Source organism: Anoplolepis gracilipes, chromosome 14 (assembly GCF_047496725.1).
Source record: "Anoplolepis gracilipes chromosome 14, ASM4749672v1, whole genome shotgun sequence".
In the NCBI taxonomy this organism is placed as follows: Eukaryota; Metazoa; Arthropoda; class Insecta; order Hymenoptera; family Formicidae; genus Anoplolepis; species Anoplolepis gracilipes.
The window spans coordinates 4,278,642-4,300,351 of NC_132983.1; the positions used below are offsets into that span (position 1 = coordinate 4,278,642).

General features: G+C 36.2%; 1 protein-coding gene across 7 annotated transcripts in view; it reads left to right on the forward strand.

Annotated features, from left to right (window-relative positions):
* Ss (aryl hydrocarbon receptor spineless) overlaps positions 1-21,710 on the forward strand; it is a 200,380-nt gene that overhangs the window by 142,072 nt on the left and 36,598 nt on the right. For all 7 annotated transcript variants that reach the window (XM_072906722.1, XM_072906719.1, XM_072906717.1 and 4 more), the window contains one exon: positions 12,174-12,292. In XM_072906722.1, coding sequence (XP_072762823.1) covers positions 12,179-12,292 — 114 coding nt within the window. In that variant the 5' untranslated portion in view covers positions 12,174-12,178. The remainder of the gene's footprint in view (positions 1-12,173; positions 12,293-21,710) is intronic.

Consider the following 21,710-nt stretch of genomic DNA (forward strand, 5'->3'; position numbering starts at 1 on the left):
TCACGGAATATAAGAAATTAATATTCTTTTTCTCTTTATAATAGAATAAAATATTTTTATAAAAAAAAAAAGTGTTCTTATAATCTATATACTTTTTAATATTATATATATATATATATATATTTGGCTTTTTTATGCTCAAAATATCTCTTTATATTTTTAAAGTAGAGTTAAACTTTTTTCATTTCATACGAAAGAGACTTTTTTTTATTACTATTATAAATTATTTCCAATTTATTAATTTGTCATTCTCATTCGGTATTCATTGTCGAAATAAATTAATGCATGCGAATGCGGAATCATCGACAGGCAGTCGTCTGTGCCGATAGGACCGTGTCAAGGTGATACGCGAGAGTCGTAATCTGGGACCGGAAATGCGACGCATAATAATGCAGGCGTACATCGCCGTCGCGTCATCGTCATCCTCGTCAATGTTATAGCGATACTTGGCGTTGCATTATAACGAAGAGGTTCGCGGATTTCTCATGAGTTCAGGGTCAGATACATCTCATGATGATTAGATAATATCCGTAATTATCGTCGTAGAGAACGCTTCGTATGTTATCATTGGCTTCCATTATCTTAAAGATAAATATATGTATAATAATATTAGAAAAATATTAATAATGAATTAAAAAGTATTCGAGATATATATATATATATATACACAAAATAAAATGCAATTTTTGAAACAAAGTTAACGAAAAGTCTTATACGAAGTAATCGCAGAAGGTTAAACGAAATATTCTTAACAGGTGTGTGTGTGTGTGTGTCTGTGTGTGATGATTATTTTTCATAATAAGATGTATCGAATAAAGTTCTGCAGTTTGTTATAAAAAAAATAAGAAAAGAAATCGCAAATAATTTAGCTTTAGAATTAATTTTCGGGCTTGTTAGCTAATAGCCGGTTACTAAATAACATCGTTAAAAATGTACTTGATGGAGAACTGCATTTTACGAATGTTTACCAATTATATTGAAACTGTTCTCGGTCACTTGCAGCACGGCAAGTGAAAAGCTTGTTAAAGTCGACGGGAGGCATCAAGTGTAATTGCAGATGTATGCGCGTACTTTTGAACGACGCCCGGGTTGATTTGCGTCGCAGGAAAGACTGGTACAAGTTTCATTAGCGATAGAGCAAATCATGTTGCGCGTAACGCGTGACCGAGATAATTAACTCAACGACATATATCTGTCGTCGCGAAATTCCGAGAAGAAAATACTATTAGATTTATAATCCGCGGGTTTTGTCGCGGTAAAATTTGCTTTTTTTTTTTTTCTAATAAAGTAGATTTACGCACGTTAGATCTTTAGCGATTATAAACTCGAGTATGAAATACTGAAAAAAAAAAAGAGATTTTCTTCGCAATGATATTTTCCGACTGAAATCGCGATAGGAACAAACGTTTTACGTGACTCACAAGATTTCTTCGAGACGCTCCTGTCATTAAACAACAGATTGGCACTCATAATAAAACGGAATAATCAGCGCGGACCCGAAGAATGTCGCCGCATGATGTAACTTAATGGTTCGGCGATGACTCAGTATTAGCGAGTTAATTAGCGATAGGTATACAAATTGTGTTGCGTTCGCGTACACACTCTCACGTTGTACCTATACACGTGCATTCCGCAAATATGCTCTGTCGCATAACGTGTAATCTGCCGTAATTGCACTTGCTACGTACCCCCGCGTTCTACGTTACCATAATAACGAATACCAGGCCAAAGTGTCATCAAGGTGAATTTTATTTTCCGTTCCCGAACGCCTATCGACGGTACATCTTGCTGGATATTGTGAGAATTTTTTTCAAAGAAACGCGAACGTTAAAGAGAAAGATTTTACCCGAGGAACGTAGGGGGTAGCCTTCTTAAAAAACAATTATCGTGTTGACAAATATTTTTGTCTTAGATGTATAATGTTTAAGGCAATCTTCTCTCTTCTTTTTTCGCGAGTTTTATACCTTCGAGCTCCGATATTTTTAATTAAGTCGCGACTGTCTCGACGTGCACTTTGGTTGAACGACACCGTTCGTCGATTCCTCGGAAAGATTGACCGGTGTGCATGTGCTCTCTCTCTCTCTCTCTCTCTCTCTCTCTCTCTCTTTTTCTCGCGGGGTGAAAACAAAAATAAATTTTCACATACGTATGCTTTATTGGAGTCTAAGGATAACAGTCTAGCGGGCAGAGGGTCCGTTTCGTTGCGTAATGAGAGATTTTATCGCGGTTACAGGGATAGGGCGGGGCCACCGCGCTCATGCATTATCACCCCGCTTCTGTCTGACGGATTACTTTATATACGGTCACCGTATGTGTATATATATACCGGGCATCGTCATGGTTGTGTGCGCGGCGCCGAGCACCAAAGAGTGCGCCTGCAAAACTACTCTCCTGCCCGCCGTTCGGGCTCGATAAAAACTCCCGGTGTGCGTCTGCCGAACCGCCGTTCATCGAGGTATCAGATCATACACACTGGAATTTGTATGGAAAAAAAAAAAAAAAAAAAAAAAAAAAAAAAAGGAAACGTAGAAGCGCGCCGATGACGTTTTTAACTCGCGACTGAATTCGCGCGCGCGTTATACTCTAAAAGATTATTCTTTAATTATACGCTGCAATTAAAAATTCATTATTGTTCACTATGGTTGGAAATCTCTCAAGTACAAGTTATTTCGGAATCGTCGATCTTGATTACGATAATGTAAGATCGAGATGTTAATTAAAACACGAAAGATAGAAGGCGAAAATGAAGTTATAATTGTTTGCTTTCATAGATCATAAATAAGAAGGTAAACTATTGCGCGCTTAACGAGAAGACTGACAGGAATCATACGTCATGCTTAAAACAAAACTATAATAAGTATGCGAAAATAATTTTGTACATCTCTCATTGTTTTATAATTTGTGAATCTCGAGATTCTTTACGTAACTCGTTACAAGCACCAATTAAAAAGGAAGGATCGTATATTATCTAGAGATATTTATAAAACTTTCTAATAATCCGCGGACTCTCGCGAAATGGTCTATTTAACAAGCATACATGAAGATATAAATTAAATTACGAAATATATATATATATATATAACTGATTAAAAAACACATGTATTTTTCTTTATTGTAATCCAAACATTTTTTTTAATTCAGTGACGTGTGAAAAATTTCTTCACTTTTATTCTACTTGTATAATCGAACGAAAAAGAATTTGGAAATCGGGAGTTTGAACGTGCCGACCTTAATCGAGAGCTCTTAATACCGCGTTTCACATTATCGCAGATCTGTATCTCGGCTTCCGAATTCTGTGTGGCACGTCCAACACACGTCCACATCGACAAGTGGCTGCGGTGCGCGGTGTATATCGCAGCTCGAGTAATACCTGTAATCATCCCTGTATGGCTACATCGTGCGGTAGGCAAAGATACAGAGAGAGAGAGAGAGAGAGAGAGAGAGAGAGAGAGAGAGAGAGAGAGAGAGAGAGAGAGAGGAGAAGGGACAGGGAGAGAGAGGAGAGAGCACACACATCAGGTATATATATGCGACCTTGCACGGTGCGCGGTGCGTGGTGCACTATAAAAGATCCCTGGCGATACATGTTCATCCACATGCAACGGCCGCCGCCGTCGCCGCCGACATTGTGACGTTTTCCCGACGCGAGCACGGCGCCGCACAACCGGTATGCAGAAAAACGGGGACGGTAATTGGGGTACGTTACCGTAAATTCGCAATCGGCGATACGCGCCCGCGATCATTCATTAACCGGACGGAGGCCTAATAATCTTCTCTTTCTCTCTCCCTTTCTCCTGTCGCATCGCGTACCAAACCGCGAATTAACTTCATGTCGGACACAATCGACGTTTCCTTCGATTTACCGAAGCGAAAGTTGCCCAGCCGATATGCCTTTACAAACGAGCGTGGTTTGTTGGTTTGCAGAAAAGCCTAGTAGCTCTCTTTCAAAATTATTAAATTAAAGAGAAGAAACTTTTATTGAAATTGTTTATCACAATGAAAGTTTTCTGTAACGCATTAAATTGCAATTTATAATAATCTGTAAACGTGAAAAAAAAATTATCATAAATATAGGAGTCTCTTAAGAAACATAGAATGCAGTGAGAACAAAAGAAATATTTATACAGCGGAGTGATTATGTAAATACGATTTCCTAGTCGTCTACATATCTCGATTAAAATAGGTAAAAGGTACATAAATTAATGTGTCTGTTGTGCATTTGCTCACAAGTGGAAGAACTTATTACAAGTATGTTCTAATAACATGCTTTTAAATTGCCTTGTTAAACTAATTAGCTACTTAGTATACACAATCATGTAGAAGAAGAATATTGTGAGATAAATCTCTCTTGAACAAAAGGAAAATTATGCAAATCAAAAAGATATATACACATTTCTTATTTTATTTCTTTTACTATATAATAATTTGTTAACAAAATATGCAGATATCGCAAATAAAAAATGCTAAATATAAATATTCAATAATTTGATTTAAATCTTTCACGCGAACAAGACATTTCAAAGTAAATGCTCATCAAAAGTATCTTGAGGAATGAATAGACGCGAAAGTACGGCTGAAAATATTCTCGAAGTAACCTCGTTGATTTTAGCAGTGTATCCTCCTGACAGGACACAGTTCTAAAAACTTGCGAGACTGACCTGACGAAAAGCACTTCGTCTCCCTTATCGTGGGGGCCATTCGTTTCTGCGACACAATCGGCCCTACCGGTCGACCGGTCGCAAAGAACAAGTGTATTAGCACGCTAATCTGCGTGCCTCGTGCTTAATCTTTAATATTCGCCCCGGCTCGCCCTCCTCGAAAGCTCGCTCCTCCTGTTGGCACTCTCCTGACTCAGCAGAAACCTAAGACCAGCACCTGACGTGCAATGTCTTTGCGCATATCCCCACATTTGCATGTGCCCCATGAAAGATCTGCCAGCCATGTCACTTCCCCATAATCCCGCGGGACTAAAGAGTTCCGCTCGATATCGCGTAGATTTTCCGACAAGAGAAAACCGGTCGAAGACGTATAATTCGTTCTCGAGAAAATTCGCCATTATTCCGAGAAGGGAACCGTTGTCGTGGTTTATATTACACGTGTTAAAAAAATAGAAAATAAGAGAGAAAGTAATAATCGCGATTTTTATCAATTATATGTGTTAAGGGAAGAATTCGGTCTAGAGGCCTGATTTTTAGGCTTTTTTTTGCAAGTTTTTTATAAGGAAAGGATAAGATCAATTAAAATAAAAGTCTTTCCTATTTGTTAAGCAACTTTTCAAGTATCTTTTAAAATTTTTTTTATTAAAAAATTTCAAGAATTAAGCTGCATATAGCAGTTCTTCTCAACCCATAAAAAAAAAGTAGTTGCATGGTGCACACGATTGGGGCCGTTCTTATCAGAAACAAAAAATTCAAAAAGATTCTTAGAATACATCATGAGTTTGGGTATCGTCCGAAGTAGGATTTTTAATAAATATGCAAAAATAACAAAACGGCGTCACTTTGAAAATAAATCTTAATTTTTCGGCTATTTTTTTCGTCTTTAAAGGGCTGTAGAATTTCAAAAAATTAATATTTTTTGATAATTCTACTTCGGGCGATACCCAAACTCATATATTCTAAGAATCTTTTTAAACTTTTTGTTTCTGATAAGCAGAACGGCCTCAATCGTGTGCACCGTGCAACTACTTTTTTTTTATGGGTTGAGAAGAACTGCTATAATATGCAGCTTAATTCTTGGAATTTTTCAATAAAAAAAATTTTAAAAGATACTTGAAAAGTTGCTTAACAAATAGGAAAGACTTTTATTTTAATTGATCTTATATGTTCTTTATAAAAAATTTGCAAAAAAAAGCCTAAAAATCAGGCCTGTAGACCGAATTTCCCCCTTAAAATATGTGAAATATTTTTTAGGCCTAAAGAGAAAAATGTAAAATTTACGAATATCTATATTTTATATTATTAGCATTTCATAATCTATATTGTAAATATTTGATACCAACATGTATTTCCTTTAATTTTTACTAATTTTTCTATTGAATTTTAAATATCTGATTTTTTTCTAAAATACGTTGACGTGTAACATGGTCTTATCATTTTTATACCGTATTTTTCTTTCGTGTTACAATACCGAATTTTATGCAAACTGATTCGTTCGCGCATTATTTGTGACACACCTCGTAATCTTTAGAATCACACAAGAGAGCAAACTTAGCACTCCCAAATCATATCGGTGGACGTGCGCGTGACATCGGAAACCGTCTAACAATCTAACGGGTGGTCGGGCGCGTCCAGTTAATGTTGAGAGCGCGCTTGTTAATAGACGTCGCGACTCCATCAATCACCGATCGATTATGTGATCGGAAGATAATCACTTATTTAACCGTTCACTTAGCCCGGGTTCGCGCGACCGCCGGCCGCGGTCGACGCCGGTGGCTGGCAGGGTGCGTAAAACGCAAGTCACACCGGGGAGGCAGATAGGTAGAGGAAAAAGGTGCCCCTAAGCAGCAGCGTCATTATTTGCACTTCAAAGACGTCTATATAAATGAGGGCGGCGGTGCTTAATGAAGCGACCGAGCGATCGCAGGGACGATCTAATAAAAACGGTCGTTGACGCAGCTCTGACGGCCGAGAGCGTGGAATTCCGACCCTGGGGTTCGTGATTATAAAACGGAGGTCCTCGAATCACAGGATTTGTCGATGAAACGAAGATAAACGGATGATTGATTTTCTGTTTTGTTTGCTTAATTTATGTATTACAACGAGAATGAATATCGCAGAGAACTTATATATACATGTTCTATAGAGGATTTAGACTTTGTATATAAATTTCTATATAAATTATTTCTATATAAAATATAAATTTTATATAAATTATATCTACATAAATTTTTTTGTTTCTTTTGATGAATATCGCAGAGAATTCAATTAATCAATTGAATCATAAACTTTTTACGCACGCGTTTCTTGATTTAATTGGCAGATATTCAAGTATATAAAAATCAAAACTTTTTATATCTAATAAAAATATAATTAATTTAAAAAAAAAATCGATTTTTATACTCGACGGGTTTTAGAATATTTTGTAGATTTTAATCTCGATTTTGATCATTAAAGAATCTTGCAATAATAAACATGTCATCGAATGGCACTTTGTGACTTAAGCCCTATGCGAGAATTTCATCATCTCGATGTAACCGAAGATTCTCGCATCTTACACGACGACAATAATTTCTAAAAATAACACGCTACACATTCAATTACGCCAATTTCCAGTGAGAGGCTAGCAACGTCAGGGAAGCTCGTTGACGTATATATGTATCAGGCGTGGGCGATAAGGTTCGGTTAGATCAAACCGAGGCTGACTGTGTGGTGTAAAAAGAGAGAAGCATATATACGTAGGGCATCCCGCCATTCTTGCTCGCTGAAAGTTTGCGCGGTGTTTCTGATTGGCCTTCACCTCCGCTTTTAGATCCCGCCACTTCCTGCGTTCCTCTTCGACACGTGTATGTGCATATATATATATATATATATATATATATATATATATATATATATATATAGGTATATAGATATATGTTCATAAACACTGACCTTGCCGGAGGAAGTGTAATTATTATCGCTGATTGCACCGGCGTGGCGCATCGCGATGGCGCGACCTTTCCACCAGAATTCCACGTTCTCCGTTCTCGCCGCGACGAGATTGCATCTCTGTATCCGCGTTGCACCGCGTTATTTTGTGTTCATTTTTTTCCTTTTTTTTTTTTTTTCTTTTTTTGTCACGTTATCTCGTCAACGATTGCGCCTGTCGCTCGCGTCCACGAGCATTTTTTCCGGCGGGGTTCGCGTATCTTTTTTTTATTTTTACTCCACCGGTGGCTATTGTTGGTTCCGCGTTATCGATATGTAATCGCGTTTTAAGTGTGATTATATATGTGACAAGACACAGGGGAATTAAGTTAACATCTCGGTGTGTATGTATGTAATTAAAACTTTACGCGATAATGATTGCAAAGTCGGTCTTTAAATAACGCTTTTTCTTCTTCACGAGCACGTGCAGTCTTTGTCTATTTGAGATATCAAATCTCTGAGAGACTAGAAATTAGAATATCGAATAAATAATCGCTTTTTTTCGAGTGGCTATAATTTTGCGCTAATGTAACCTTGCCATTTTATTTCTTAAAAAGGTTCAGTAACCTTCTGCACCATTCGGCACATATCCTGCAAGGACATTTCCGATTTCTCCTGCCGTTCCTTGTCGTTGTAACTACAAACATCCTTCCGCGGATGAATTCGTGAATTGCGCGAAGAAGCCGTTGTTTCAGCAAACATTAGACATGGTCATTAGTCCCGAATGCAGGGCCCCATTCGAATTTACGACAATCGAAAATCGAATTGATCGACGGCGGATACGCACGTGCGACCCCAAGATACCCGCGGATCCGTCGTTCGCGTATCCTGCGGTCATTCTGACAGTCGTCCTAATGGATCCTGTCACAGAGGGTCGCGTGGCACGACGCGACACGACGAGTCGCTTCACGACATTGCGTGCGGCTATTTACGAGTAACCATCGCTTTACTCTCGTACAACTCCCTTGTACACTACACCGCGATACTAAACGTCGTTTAAGCCCAAAATTTATTAACGCATTTTAGTTTAATGTTAAGACAAGAAGAAAAAGAACGTGGTTGCGTGAAGGTAAAATTCGAAAACTCCTTGCTTTCTTGTCGCAGTGTTCTTTTTTTCGTTGTCATTTGCAAAATAATATTTGCGAATTTAGTTATTATAATATTGTAAATAATAATAGTAAATAAGATGCACATGAAAGAGAGAAAATAATTTTTTTGATTATTTTTATTCTTATGTAATTTCTGATATAATACATTTAACAATTAATATATATGATAATCCATAATTAGATAATGATACAACTGTTGACATTTTTTTAACAAATTTTATTGAATTTTATTTACACATCTTTGAATATACTATTTAATTTGCATGATACGTGCAAATTACACTGCATTTCTCTTGTCAGTTTTCACCGAACGGTGAATTATTTCGTAATGTAAAATTATTTTTCTTCTTCAAGACACATGCAAATCTCTTTTCAATATCATTGCGTCATTCTCCACGAGCCGCTACGTGATAATAGTAATTAATATGATTTTCACGATTATGCAACGGCACAAGTGTAAAATAAGATATCTCTGTGACCTAAAATCTTTGAAATTGATGCCATTATTCTGTTGTTCATTCGGATCAGTCGCGGCCCAAAAGGTCGCGTGGCATACATGTGCATCGCGTGCATCACTCTTTATGCCGTCGGCGCATCTTTCGTGCATGCATTGGTATTCTTTGATATTAAACGCTTTGCGAGAGATTATTAGCTCGTGAAACGCATCGATAATCCCAATCGCTCTCGCATCTTGAAGCTGTAGAATGCTCTCATTACATCTATCGAGAAATAAAGTCGGATTTTCGAGATGAAGTCGCTTATCAATGGATTTCTGAAGAAGGGATGAATAATTAAACGAAGCTTCGATTTATATCGCGATATAGCAATTGAAAGGCAAAAATGTCTCGTCATCTGTCATCGCGATGCGTTTCGGTAACAAATATTGTCATGGAATTCAAGGTACGAGAGCATAGATGCGAACAAATATCGTTATTTATTCATAAATAAATGAAAGAATTTAATTAAGCCAAACTTCTACACGATAATTATAAGATTTACTTTAAGTTGAACGCAATATTTGATATTATTTCGATAATTAAAACAAGTAATTGAATAGAAAAAAAAGGATTTTAGACATACATCTAGGTTTAATAAATAGTTACATCTTAAGATAAACATATTTATTCCTAAGAGTTAAAACTTTTCAAATGTCTACGCGATTTCTTTCTCTTCAAGATGGTCGATGTCCGAACAATTTAAGCGCGCAAACGGATTAACGACGGACGCAAAGAACGACAGCGGCGTTACATACGTGACAGGATGTGAACGACACTTCCTCTTAAACCCTATAATACACCGTCGATCTGTTACAGTTCCATACACCTGCTTGCCTTCTGCTTAATATGCGCGCCGTAATTAGAATACACGAGACCAACGTCGTATTAAATAATAAACCGGTCGCGTTGAAGTCACCGACGGCGCTTCGACTCTGAAACAAAACTTTCATTCTAGATTTATAACTATCTACCACGATAGTATAATTTATAGCATTGACAAATTAACAAATAATATAACAAATCTTTAATGTATTTAAATGCAAAGATTTAGAATAAAAAAGAATAAGAAATAAATATACGTATTTTTTTTTTTTTTTTCTTTATATAAAATTCAGGATCTTAAATGGAAATTTGTATATAAAATAATATATATGTACACACATATTGGAATACTTTCCGCGCTTCTCAAGTATAGAAATTCGTAGTAATATATCTGACATTGCATTGTAATGTACGTTTATCAAACTGGAATAAGGATGCTTATCGATTTTTAAATATGACGAGCAATGCTGATATCGATCATCGAATCTAGATAAAAGCGACGGACAAATTTATATCTTTGACAGTAATTGCCTTAATTATCGTTACAGCCGAGAAATATAAATTTGCACGACGGCAAAAAAATGTCCGTCGCCCTTTCAGTTGCCCTACGCCGACGTTATCTCGTCAGTTTAATCTTTTATAAAAATCTGCAAACTATAACCGACATTACAGCGTATAATATGATAAATCTGATAACGACTTGATGTGTTACATGGCTGATTTTAATGACTTTTAATCCAGTTAGTCAATGTAACACATCGCGTAGCGACAAAGCGAATCGAATTTATGTGCTTCGATATACCGATTATCGACCAGACAAAGGATCGAAAATACATCTTTGTTCTTATCAAGACATTTTCCATAGGATATAAATTCCCTCGTTGTCATTTTTTGCCGGCTGTAATCTCCAATCAGGATCTGAAATCATCTATGCAAATCGCCAATGAATATTTTTCATGCGACGTCGCGCGTAAATCGACTGTCCATCGTATATTTTTAATCTCTCTCTTCTTTATATAAGATATTTTCAATTATGTTGAATTTTTTTATTAAATAATTTAAAAATGCAAGTCGAGATGTCATCGTAATCACGTTCAAATATCTTGGTTTTATTTTCAATATTTTTCAAAAAATAATCTAAATAATCTAAATATATATATTTATATAATATGTAGTCATTATATAGCAAAAGAAAAGAAATATTATTTTATTTATATATATAAAATAATAAAAAAATCATTACTTGTGAATTTTTTGCAGACAAGAAACTTTACCTAACGTCGCGAAATAAGAAATATCAAAACTAACTGCACGTGGTTGCCGCTGGTTGCAGCGCAGATTCTCATTTTCGCATTTGTATGTCGAAGAACGACAGATCGTACATGCTCAACTCTCTAATCATTCCTGTGATTTGTAGTCGACGTGATAAAAAAGGCGGGAAGAAGATACGGGGGTGAGGATCTTATTAAGATTTGCGGACAAGACTGCTTGATTGAAATTTAATTGCATCGTCGAAATTATCCTCTCTCTTTCTCGACATTTTTTGTTATACTCAATATTGTGTATACTACCTCCTTAATACGGTTTTTCTTTTTTTTTTTTTTTTTTTTTCATAATGTGGGAGTGGCCATTTTTTGTGCACTTTCATTATTTCGAGACGATGGGACTGTAAAAGAACATTAGAAATTAGCTGGACCAACATAAAGATGGTTGTCTTATTGTTAGTGTAAAATCGTCAAAAATCATACAACACGTAAATCATTTATTATCAAAATTTATTTGAATAATAAGAAGTTATATTAAAATGTTATAGGAAAATATATTTAATACATTTTATTGATTATAAAGCAGCTAAAAGCAGAAATACATTTATAGAATATCAATTATTGTTAAGAGAAAAGGAAAACGGATCAATTTAATTATAACATAAATCTCTCAAGGAAAAATAAAAGGATAAAAAAAATTGTTCAATGTATCGAAGAAATAAAAGTGTCAATTTAAAGAACGAGTTTACAGATCATAAGCACAACGCTTCGACAACTTGTTTATAAATTTACTGACTCGCTCACGTTACTGCAAATTCATATCTTTATAATTTACTTTATTCTCTGTTACAGTGGTCATGCACAAGGATAAGGAGGAGAATTCACACCACGACTCGCACTACAGGGCGAGAGAGCTGGCGGCGCTCGCTGCTTACGACCATCATCACCTCGACGGCGAAATGTTCCTACAGGTGAGTACTTGGAACGCTCATTACGTAGAACAGCCCGTATTTACGATCTCATTTGGACGCAGCAGAATTTTAAAAATGCATATCGACTCGGCGCGCGCTCGTATTTATCGTTCCGTGGCAAGGAAAGACACCTGCTTCCTCTTCGCTCTTTCGATCGATCGTCTCAATTCACCAACCGCGGCGGAGAAATCCATCGTCGCGTATGAGATCTCTCGCAGCTGATCCGTAGACTTGAAAAATAAACGACACGGTGACGAGTCGTGTGAAATATTTAACCGATTTGCAATATATTAGTCCTTGGTAACAGGAGCGTGTGCATCAGGAATTATGGCTATCTGACTGGTTGGCAATTTATGCGTCCTGCATACGCATATTTATAGGGTGTTTATTCCTTAGGAAAACATAAAAAGGACTTTCAGGAATGCGTTCTTTTATACCTGGAAAAAATCAGGAAAATATAATTTTTATAAAATTATATTAGACTTCAGGGAATTTTTTAGAAAACTTTTTTTTTTTTTTTTTTTTTTTTTTTTATAATTTTACTCTGATATTGTAAACAGTCAGCCGTGTATGTGACTGGCGTCTCACTTTGTGGAAACTCACTAATTGTTGAGAGTTCTGACTTTATTTTTAATTGTTTTAGAATTCTTAATAAATTAAACATAATTCTGACTAAACAAAAAAAGATGGCTCGGAAGAAACTGAAGTGTCAGGTTGTGCACGCTGTGTCTTACTTTGTCCGCTGACGATTTTTTTTACTATTTCTTACTAGATTTTAAGTGCTTGAAAATTCTACTCTAATAAGTTCTGCAAAAGGTCCTGTACGTAAAAATTATTAAAATATTAATTAAACAAATTAAATCGTCCGAGATGTCGGAAATATAAGTATCGAGATCTCCGCTTGTCTTAATAATAAATTAATTACATGCATATATCAATACATTTATATATTTTATATATAATGTGGAGAGAATGTATATATTTCGAGATATGGAAAATATGGAGTATATATACATCAAAACTTATATTAACTCTCTGATTTAATCTATATTATATTATATTATTTTTTTACTTATATTTTTTTATTCAGACTTAATAGATAAGACTCTGGTTTTTTAAATTTATTTATATTAAATTTTAACAACTACAACCCTCTATATTTGTACGCGATACTTATCTCGTAAACGGCTCTTATACAGAGAGTCATTATGTCAATCGGCGTAAATGGAGAAAAAAAGGATGAAGTTATTGATTCTAATCTCTAGTCTAAGGACCAATCAACTGCGATAAGTCAGCGATTATAAACGATCGACTCCATTTCGAGCAGCGATATTATCTCCGCGATACATTCACCTGCCATAAGCGCACCACGTACGATTCACGATTGATCGACGGTTAGTGGTGTGAGTGCACGACAGATGGAGAGATGAATGAGGAGGCAGAGAAGAGAAACGGGCGTGCTACCGAATGACGATCCGTGATTGGAACTGTCTATCAGGAAAACGATACGATTGGACGTCATGTTTGACGGGAAGAACTGCAGATGGTTTCGTATATTATTTCGATGAAATATAGCAAAGCGGACGAAAATAGAAATGTTCGGCTCACAATTCAGCGATTCCAAATAAAAAGTCAATTATATCAAATCGGATATTTCTTGTTATAGTAAAAGGAAAAATTTATGAAACAAATTTTCTTAAAATTGTTATACAACGATAATAAAAAAAATTATATAACAAATAGATATAATAAAATAATAATATCGAAAATAGTTAAATAATTCAAGTGTGTAGATTTTATAATACTTTAAAGAAAGAGAGGGAATTAGCTTCGCTTAATATATAGAATAGAAAATATATCTAAGGAAACTAAAAAAATATATAAATAATTACAGATTATAAATTAAAAAAAAATAAATAAATTTAAATGCACTATAAAATTTATTTATTTTTTTTTATTTATAATTTATAATTATATATACACTTTTTAGATAAAATCAATTAATTCGTATAGAAGTCTCTAGTCGCGTCGTAGCGAAGAGAGTGCGCGCCGAAATTAAATCATCGGTAGTGAGAGGAAGAGACAGGAAGGAGCGAGAGGAAGGTACACGGAGCGAGAAAGAAAGCAGAAAGATATCCGGCTGATGAACCGGCTATGAAACCGAGGCGTACGAGGTGTCTATTCCTCCAAAGTATGGAAGGGTATATACACGGATTAATGGCGGTGTATCATGCAAGGCTATTACGTTCCCTTTCCTGCGTTTTAGGTGCGCGCACGAGGGAAAGGGAAGCGAGTCTGCGGATACGAGAGTGAAAGAGGGAGAAGGGGACAAAGAGAGAGGGAAAGTAAAGAGGAGGCTGATAGAGCGAGATACGTGCAGAGTTAGGGGACGGAGTGCGTTACACTTACACGTACGAAGGGTACGCGGCGATTTCATGCGAGACTCGGAACGTGCGCGCTACGCGATCGAACGATCCCGCCGGCATCTATAACGGCGGGTTATTAATTGTCGGCTCGTTAATTGCGTTACGTACGCCCTTGTACGCCCGAAGCTAATTCCCGAACGGGCCTCCGACAACGACACGCGCCTCTCGGACCGCCCTCGAATCGCGAAACGTCAAAACGTGAGCGACATTGATATGTATTAAACGGTAAGAAAATCAAAAAAATTTATCTTAATTTCTATTTTTTTTGCCCCGCCAACATTAAATTTAATCAAAATAATTGTCAGAAGCTTAAGGCAATATACAATGTTGAATTAAAATATAAAAAATTGCAATTATAAGTTATAATAAATCATATAAAAATAAATGATAATAATATAAAACTAGTATGTACGTAATTTCATGTATTAGTTTAATGCATGTTGGATCGACATTCTGTGTTATTTCTTACGTCGAAAGATTGATTGCAATTTGACGCGTATATTTGTTCGAATATATCACGAGATATAAATCAACAACGTTCATAAACGCGTATGTCTTCCAGACATGGTATATCGATTTATGAAAAAGGCAATGTAGTCAGGTCGTGTTTGATTTTCCTCAAATCCCGCTTCTTCGTGTTCCTTGAACCTGGATACCAGTTTCCGGGTAATTCACCTTAAGCCAATATATCCTCCCCTCGACTCGTACATCAATAACATATTTATACAATTCGCGTGGTTCCATGAAACCGACTTTCCAGGACCTTTCTTTCTCCTATGCTTTTTCATCCTCAACTCCCTCTTGACCTCTTCGTCCTCTCCCCCCTTCCCCCCTCCCTCCCCCTCCCCGTTCCCTCCCGCGGTACCATCTCTTCTTTCCATCCGCCATATACCGTTTCGCCGATCCTCATAAACTTTACGAACCCCGACGGTAAATCCGGTTTATGACAAGCTGGCTGCCACCACGAGGCATCTACGAAATTACGGCTGAGCGCGATCGGATTTTTATACCTCTTCCCCCAATTATACGCCGCGTGTCGCGGCCGGACTGACCGAGGGGGGTGCGAGCGATTGAGGGAACGACTCGTTTAGACACGACACGACGTCTCCCTTGTCTTGTCTTGTCTTACGAGAAGGAATTCGCGTCTATCGAGTTACACGGTATCAAATCAACGCCTGCCGGATCGTGGGCTTCTCCGCGCATATACATCACGCCCTCGCATCTTTTTTCTTTCAAATCCTCCCCCTCCCTTCATAGGTGCAAGCAAAATTTGTCTCGGACAATATATGGATGCTGGTAGAAATTTAGCATCTACGAAAAAAAAAAAAAAAATAACTTTTTGGAATCAGAATTTAATAACTTTTGATTTTCATCAAAACGCGTCTTTCTCTCTTCCCAGATCTTTAATTTATATCTGCAATTCCATTGCAAATATATATGCACGATAAATTAGGCATGTGATGAATTAAAACAATGTTTGAAAAATTGTTTTAAATTGGCATTAAATTATTTAATATTAACAGAATAGATTTTTATTTAGAAAAATTTTATTATAATTAGCATTGAAATTTATATTATTTAATATTAACTTAAATATAAGAGATGTTAAAAAAAAAAAAATTAAGGTTTCTTTTAAATGTTCTCTTATGCTGCTCGAAAGAAACTGGATGATAAATGTGTCTCTCGATCGAAAAAATTTAATTTGTTCACTTTAATATGTCAAGATGAAAATGTGTGCAGTGTATATGCTTATTAAATACTTCCAGGCTTGGAAGCTAATGATTTCAAGTAACGTTCATTACCAAGTTTTTCATATCTAAGTTTTTAATTTGAAGTCATTGCTATTATGCATCGTTACAGCGTCAAAAGCAAACGCGCGCGAAGAGTGAATATAATGAGATCTTCTCCGTGAAGAAACACACGTTCTCGTAGAGTTACATCACAATTAAAAATCATCGTTAATCTCAAATATAAGCTTGATATCTTTTTTAATTCGACGAACACGTGGTAACGACTTGTATTTCATAAATAATTTCCTAATATCTTATTGTAAATTGGTACTACAATTTAAAAGATTTTTAATTTTATTTTAATTTTATTGCAAGGATATTGTTTTTATAGCAATTAGTATTTCAACAATCTTATTTGGCGATTTATCGACAATTGTCAATGTCAGATGTCGAAAACACGGTTTCGACCGTGACAACTACTTTGTGCAACGACATGCAAATGCAAAACAAGTTCTTCGTGCTAAATACCGAATATTTAAGAAACAACTGAAATCAAATACACAGACTTTTAACCGCGTTAAAGTATCGTTTTTCGTGAGTAGCGTGCAAGGAAGGTACCTTCCTACTTAATACTTACTATTCTCTAAACGGAGAGGGGAGTATGCGGATACATTACTTCTACGAAAGTTTCCTCGCGTAAAACGTTTACTGCCCTTTTTCGTCACTTCTGCCACGACGGCGGGGGCAAGGAAGAGAGAGAGAGAGAGAGAGAGAGAGAGAGAGAGAGAGAGAGAAATCGTTTCTCCTGAATATCCGACGTTAAAAGCTCTACGCAGAGTGAAAGCATTCTTCGATCAACTCGACACGAAACCATCGCGCCGGTAATTCGCCACAATAAACACCGCCATTTTCGCGAATCCGCTTACAATTCGGAAGAAAGCTCATCAAGAAAATACCAACGAATATCATGTTAGAAATTCTATAAATATATTCGTACACAGATTCTTATGTAATAATTATAAAAGTAACACTATTTTAATTTTTGTATCAATATTGTACAAATATTTACATAATTTTTACGTAAAAAAAAAAAAAAAAGAATACTCTTGATAAATTATTAGAGTGAACTTTACGTCAATAATTTAATTACTGACTTTATTCTCATTAACACTTTACTGTCTCGTTAATTTACGCAATGCGTAATTTCTTAGGTGAATTGATACGAACGGTGCTTCGAAGTAACTATTTTCCTCTAATACAAGCGACTAAAATTTGCTGATTATGCTGATTATGGTCGGTCGGATTTTTCGATCGTTGAACGAAACATACTTCGCCAATCCATTTCTGTCGTGTCTCTCGGAAATTATCACCCGGCGCGAACGCACGATACACGGCGGGGGGCCCCCCGTCGAGCGCGCACGGCTCTCAGCTTTCGTTCCTTTATGGAACTCGAATAAACTTTTCTGAGATTGCTATGAGAAAAATATGCGATCAGCTGCATTTTTTGCGTCAAGATACCGTTATTACGCGGCAGAGGATCGACCGGTGAAAAGTGGAAAAACTGTTGTCGGGTTTGCTAATAACGAACCAGGCCATCCACAAACGACAGAATCGATTTATGAGCGGGCTGTAGTAATACACGATACTCTTGTAAAATGTATTTTATTATGCATATGCATATATGTATGTATATGCATCAGTTACAGGTAATCCCTTGGCTTGCAAACTAGATTGTCACATTTTACGTGCTAGCACCAAAAAATTATTCCGCTACTCTCTCGCAAGAATGCATTTATTTATAAACGAAAATTTGAATATGCTAAACATTTATAAATATGATAAACATTTGAAACTATTTTTTATTTAAAAATTTAGTAAGTCAACAATCACCAGATACATATAGTTTCTTTATTTGCATATTTGTGGAAATTTTCAGCAGATGCTAAAATACCTGAAAATTTTTCTTTTATTATATTTTGGTGTTTCTATAAAAGATAAAACTTTCGCGAATAAAGCTTTATGCGAATGCAAAATGATTTCATAAGAATTTTAATTGAAAATTTAATATTTACGACTTTGATTGAATATTATTTCAAGTTGTACGAGAAAACAGAGCCTAATGAAATTTTTGTTGTACGAAAGTTGATTCTTCGAATCGGTTAAGAAATTCGCGAGGTCCATATTGACTTAAACATCTCGCGGAACGTGAAATTTCGGAAGATGCATCAAAGACGACGAAGGTGCCTATAAAGCCGACTGTACGAAATGGAGCGTATTGCCGCGAAATTGCTCGTTAAAGCCGATCAAAATGCAACGAACCTGTGCATTATGTTGTTGATACAGCACTGCGGGCGAAATTCAACGACTCGCTCTAGCGGGGGCCCTCGTCTGTGTCCCCCTTTCGGTAGTCGTGGATCGACCAATTTTTACCCCGACGCGCAACTCGGGCTTCGGGTACAAATCACGCCTCTCAGTGACGTATCGCCGCGCGAAAGCGGCCATTTTGCTCTCATATTTTTTATTTAATAGCCACCAGGCTATCGTGTATCGCATTAATACGCGGCAGCTACGCCGCGCGGTAGCGTCGGTAAAAGGGGGTCGTGGTCGGGGCGACCCCCGCTACCCGGTAACCCGTAATCATAACCGAGCTATTTTTCTCCCCGCGCCTTCTCTCCAACCCCTTTCTCCCTTTTTTTTCCGGTCCCCGCTACTAGGTCTACGCTTCCAATTTAATAGCCACATCTCAAAGATACCAATAATACTCTTCGATACTAATAGGATATGTTTTTGGTACAATTAGAACAGTAGTGAGAAAACTGAAACATTTATAAACCATTCTCGGTACTCACCAGACATAATGTTTAGTTTGAATTCCATATACAATATTATTATTTTATTTTTTATATTATTTACATATACTGAATCATATATCTTGTACATGTGTACATATATCTCTATTTGGGATCTATCCAAAGCTTAGTTATGCAGGCACAATTACCTCCGTGACTTTGATTACTTTCGAGTCACGAACACTACCGTTCTGAAACGGATTTTCATGTTATTCGATGCTTTGAACACAAAATGCTACTTAAGCGTTATAAACCCGAAATGACATACTTTTCAGTTGAATGAATTAACACAAACGGTAGTTTTCACGTATAATTTACGCGCACGAGTACCACTGTATACGTTTATACCTAACGCTGACGTTAATTTATTCCACGATTCTTAATATTACGATTTATTTTTTCTCCATTTTTAAAAACCGCACGACACAATGTGTGACAGTATATTTATTATACTATTAATTATTGGATTTTTTATTGCAATTCGCCGTTTGCTCGCGGTTTAAATCAATTTACGAAATATTATCTACAAATAATACGCAACTATCAAGCCTGGAATGAGCGCCGTTTCTTGCATCAATCACGACACGCGGCGGGACTTTGCTCCACCGGCGAACACGCGTGTTACGCTCGCACGGTGCAATTTAGATCACGTCGCCGCGTGAAGGAGCGAGCGGTGCGGCTAAGTCGACTTAAGTGAATTCCGTGTATACGCGGCAAATTGGTAAAGTAGCGAAGAGTCGGTCGGTCTGGATGGAACGAGAAGGCACAACGTACAACCAAGTTGATCATCGTGTTATAAGGTCTTACTTGTTGCTGATGGTTGCATGTCTGCCACTGTTCTACGCGAGCGTCGGTGCCTTCTGCCTTCTGCCTTCTGCTTTTCCCGGCTGATTGCTCCGTATGCGAGAAGCGATAGGGAACTTCGTCCCGGATGGACGGTCGGCAGTTTCCTAGTCGTTGAACCGGACGAAAGTTCGCGATTTCTGCAGAACCTGAATCTTAACGGTGAATCACTCGAGCTTGCGGAGGAACGACAGAGCTCGTAATCTCCGTGTCTAGATTGTATCGTAAAGTGATTTTCAGAATGCTATGCCTTTATGCTTATTCATGAGAATGAAAACGCGATACGCAAGTTCTTGTTTTGCCGAAGATTACATAAATTTGTGAAAATTAAATCGATTTCGATCGACCGCACCAAGATTGACATTGGAATTATCATTATTGTGAATGGAATAATAGAAAAAGTTTGCAATTTTTTGAATGACAAAATTTTTCTTATCAAATTTATTTACAATATATTTTACATATTTTATACATTTATTTTGCATACACTCTGTTTTTGTCTCTAGAGTTGATCTCTCATAAAAATCTGTCAATATAATTTAGTGTTTTTCTAAGAAACCTTTATATAATATCAAAAAAATTATGTCTTCGCAATTAAATTTCACTAATGGCAAAGTAAAGTTTCATCCATCATTTAATTTTGTCTCGAATCAGAAATTAACAAAACTCTTTTATTAGAAGAAACTAGTTTTTTCTAAGTCATTTTTTTAAATGAATGTAAAGACAACATACGAAGATAATAAGTTATCAGACGTAATTATCAGATGATCTTTGTATTTTTTTCTTCGGATATCGCTTGCATACACATTTATATGTATAAATACTAGAAAAAGTTTGCTCCTTGCACTTGAAATATCTGCAAAGCGGCAAAGCTAATTTCTCGAAGTAATTGCACTCGAACTTTTACGGACACGCTGTATATCACACAGCGTATCCGTATATGCGCAGCCATTCAACTTTTGAACTTTCTTAACCGTGACTTTTGGCGAATTCTCTTAACTTTATATATCGGAAAAGAGAAAGGGACTAACAAGTTTGTTTGGCGAACGTCCAATATTGAATTGAAGAAAAAACCGTTAACAAATAGAATTTTATGTGCATTATAAAACTAACAAAATTCTGCGTTTTTATTTTTTTTAATTATTATAAAATTGTGCGGAAAGATAGAATAGCAAACAATAGTTTTTCTATTATTTAAATAAGTTACAATTATTTCGAAGAAAAGGATATAATTTATATGAAAAATATTATAGCAAAATTAACTCTAAAAAATCGTAGATTATGCTTATTTTATTATTAATATCAAATAATATCTTTAAAAATTCACACGTTTAAATTATATGATATATTGATTTTTTATTAGTGTAATTAAATTAGTTGCATGAAATTTGTAATCCTCCCCCCCACGTTAAAAGTTTCTCTTTTTCTTTAGCACTAAATGTGAAAATAGATAACAATAATTAAAAAGTAGAAGTGGTAACATATATTTATGAAGAAACAATATTCCGTTGATCGAATAATTGTAATAATTGCGATTAATGACAAGTGTCAAATGTGGAAAGTCGAGAGA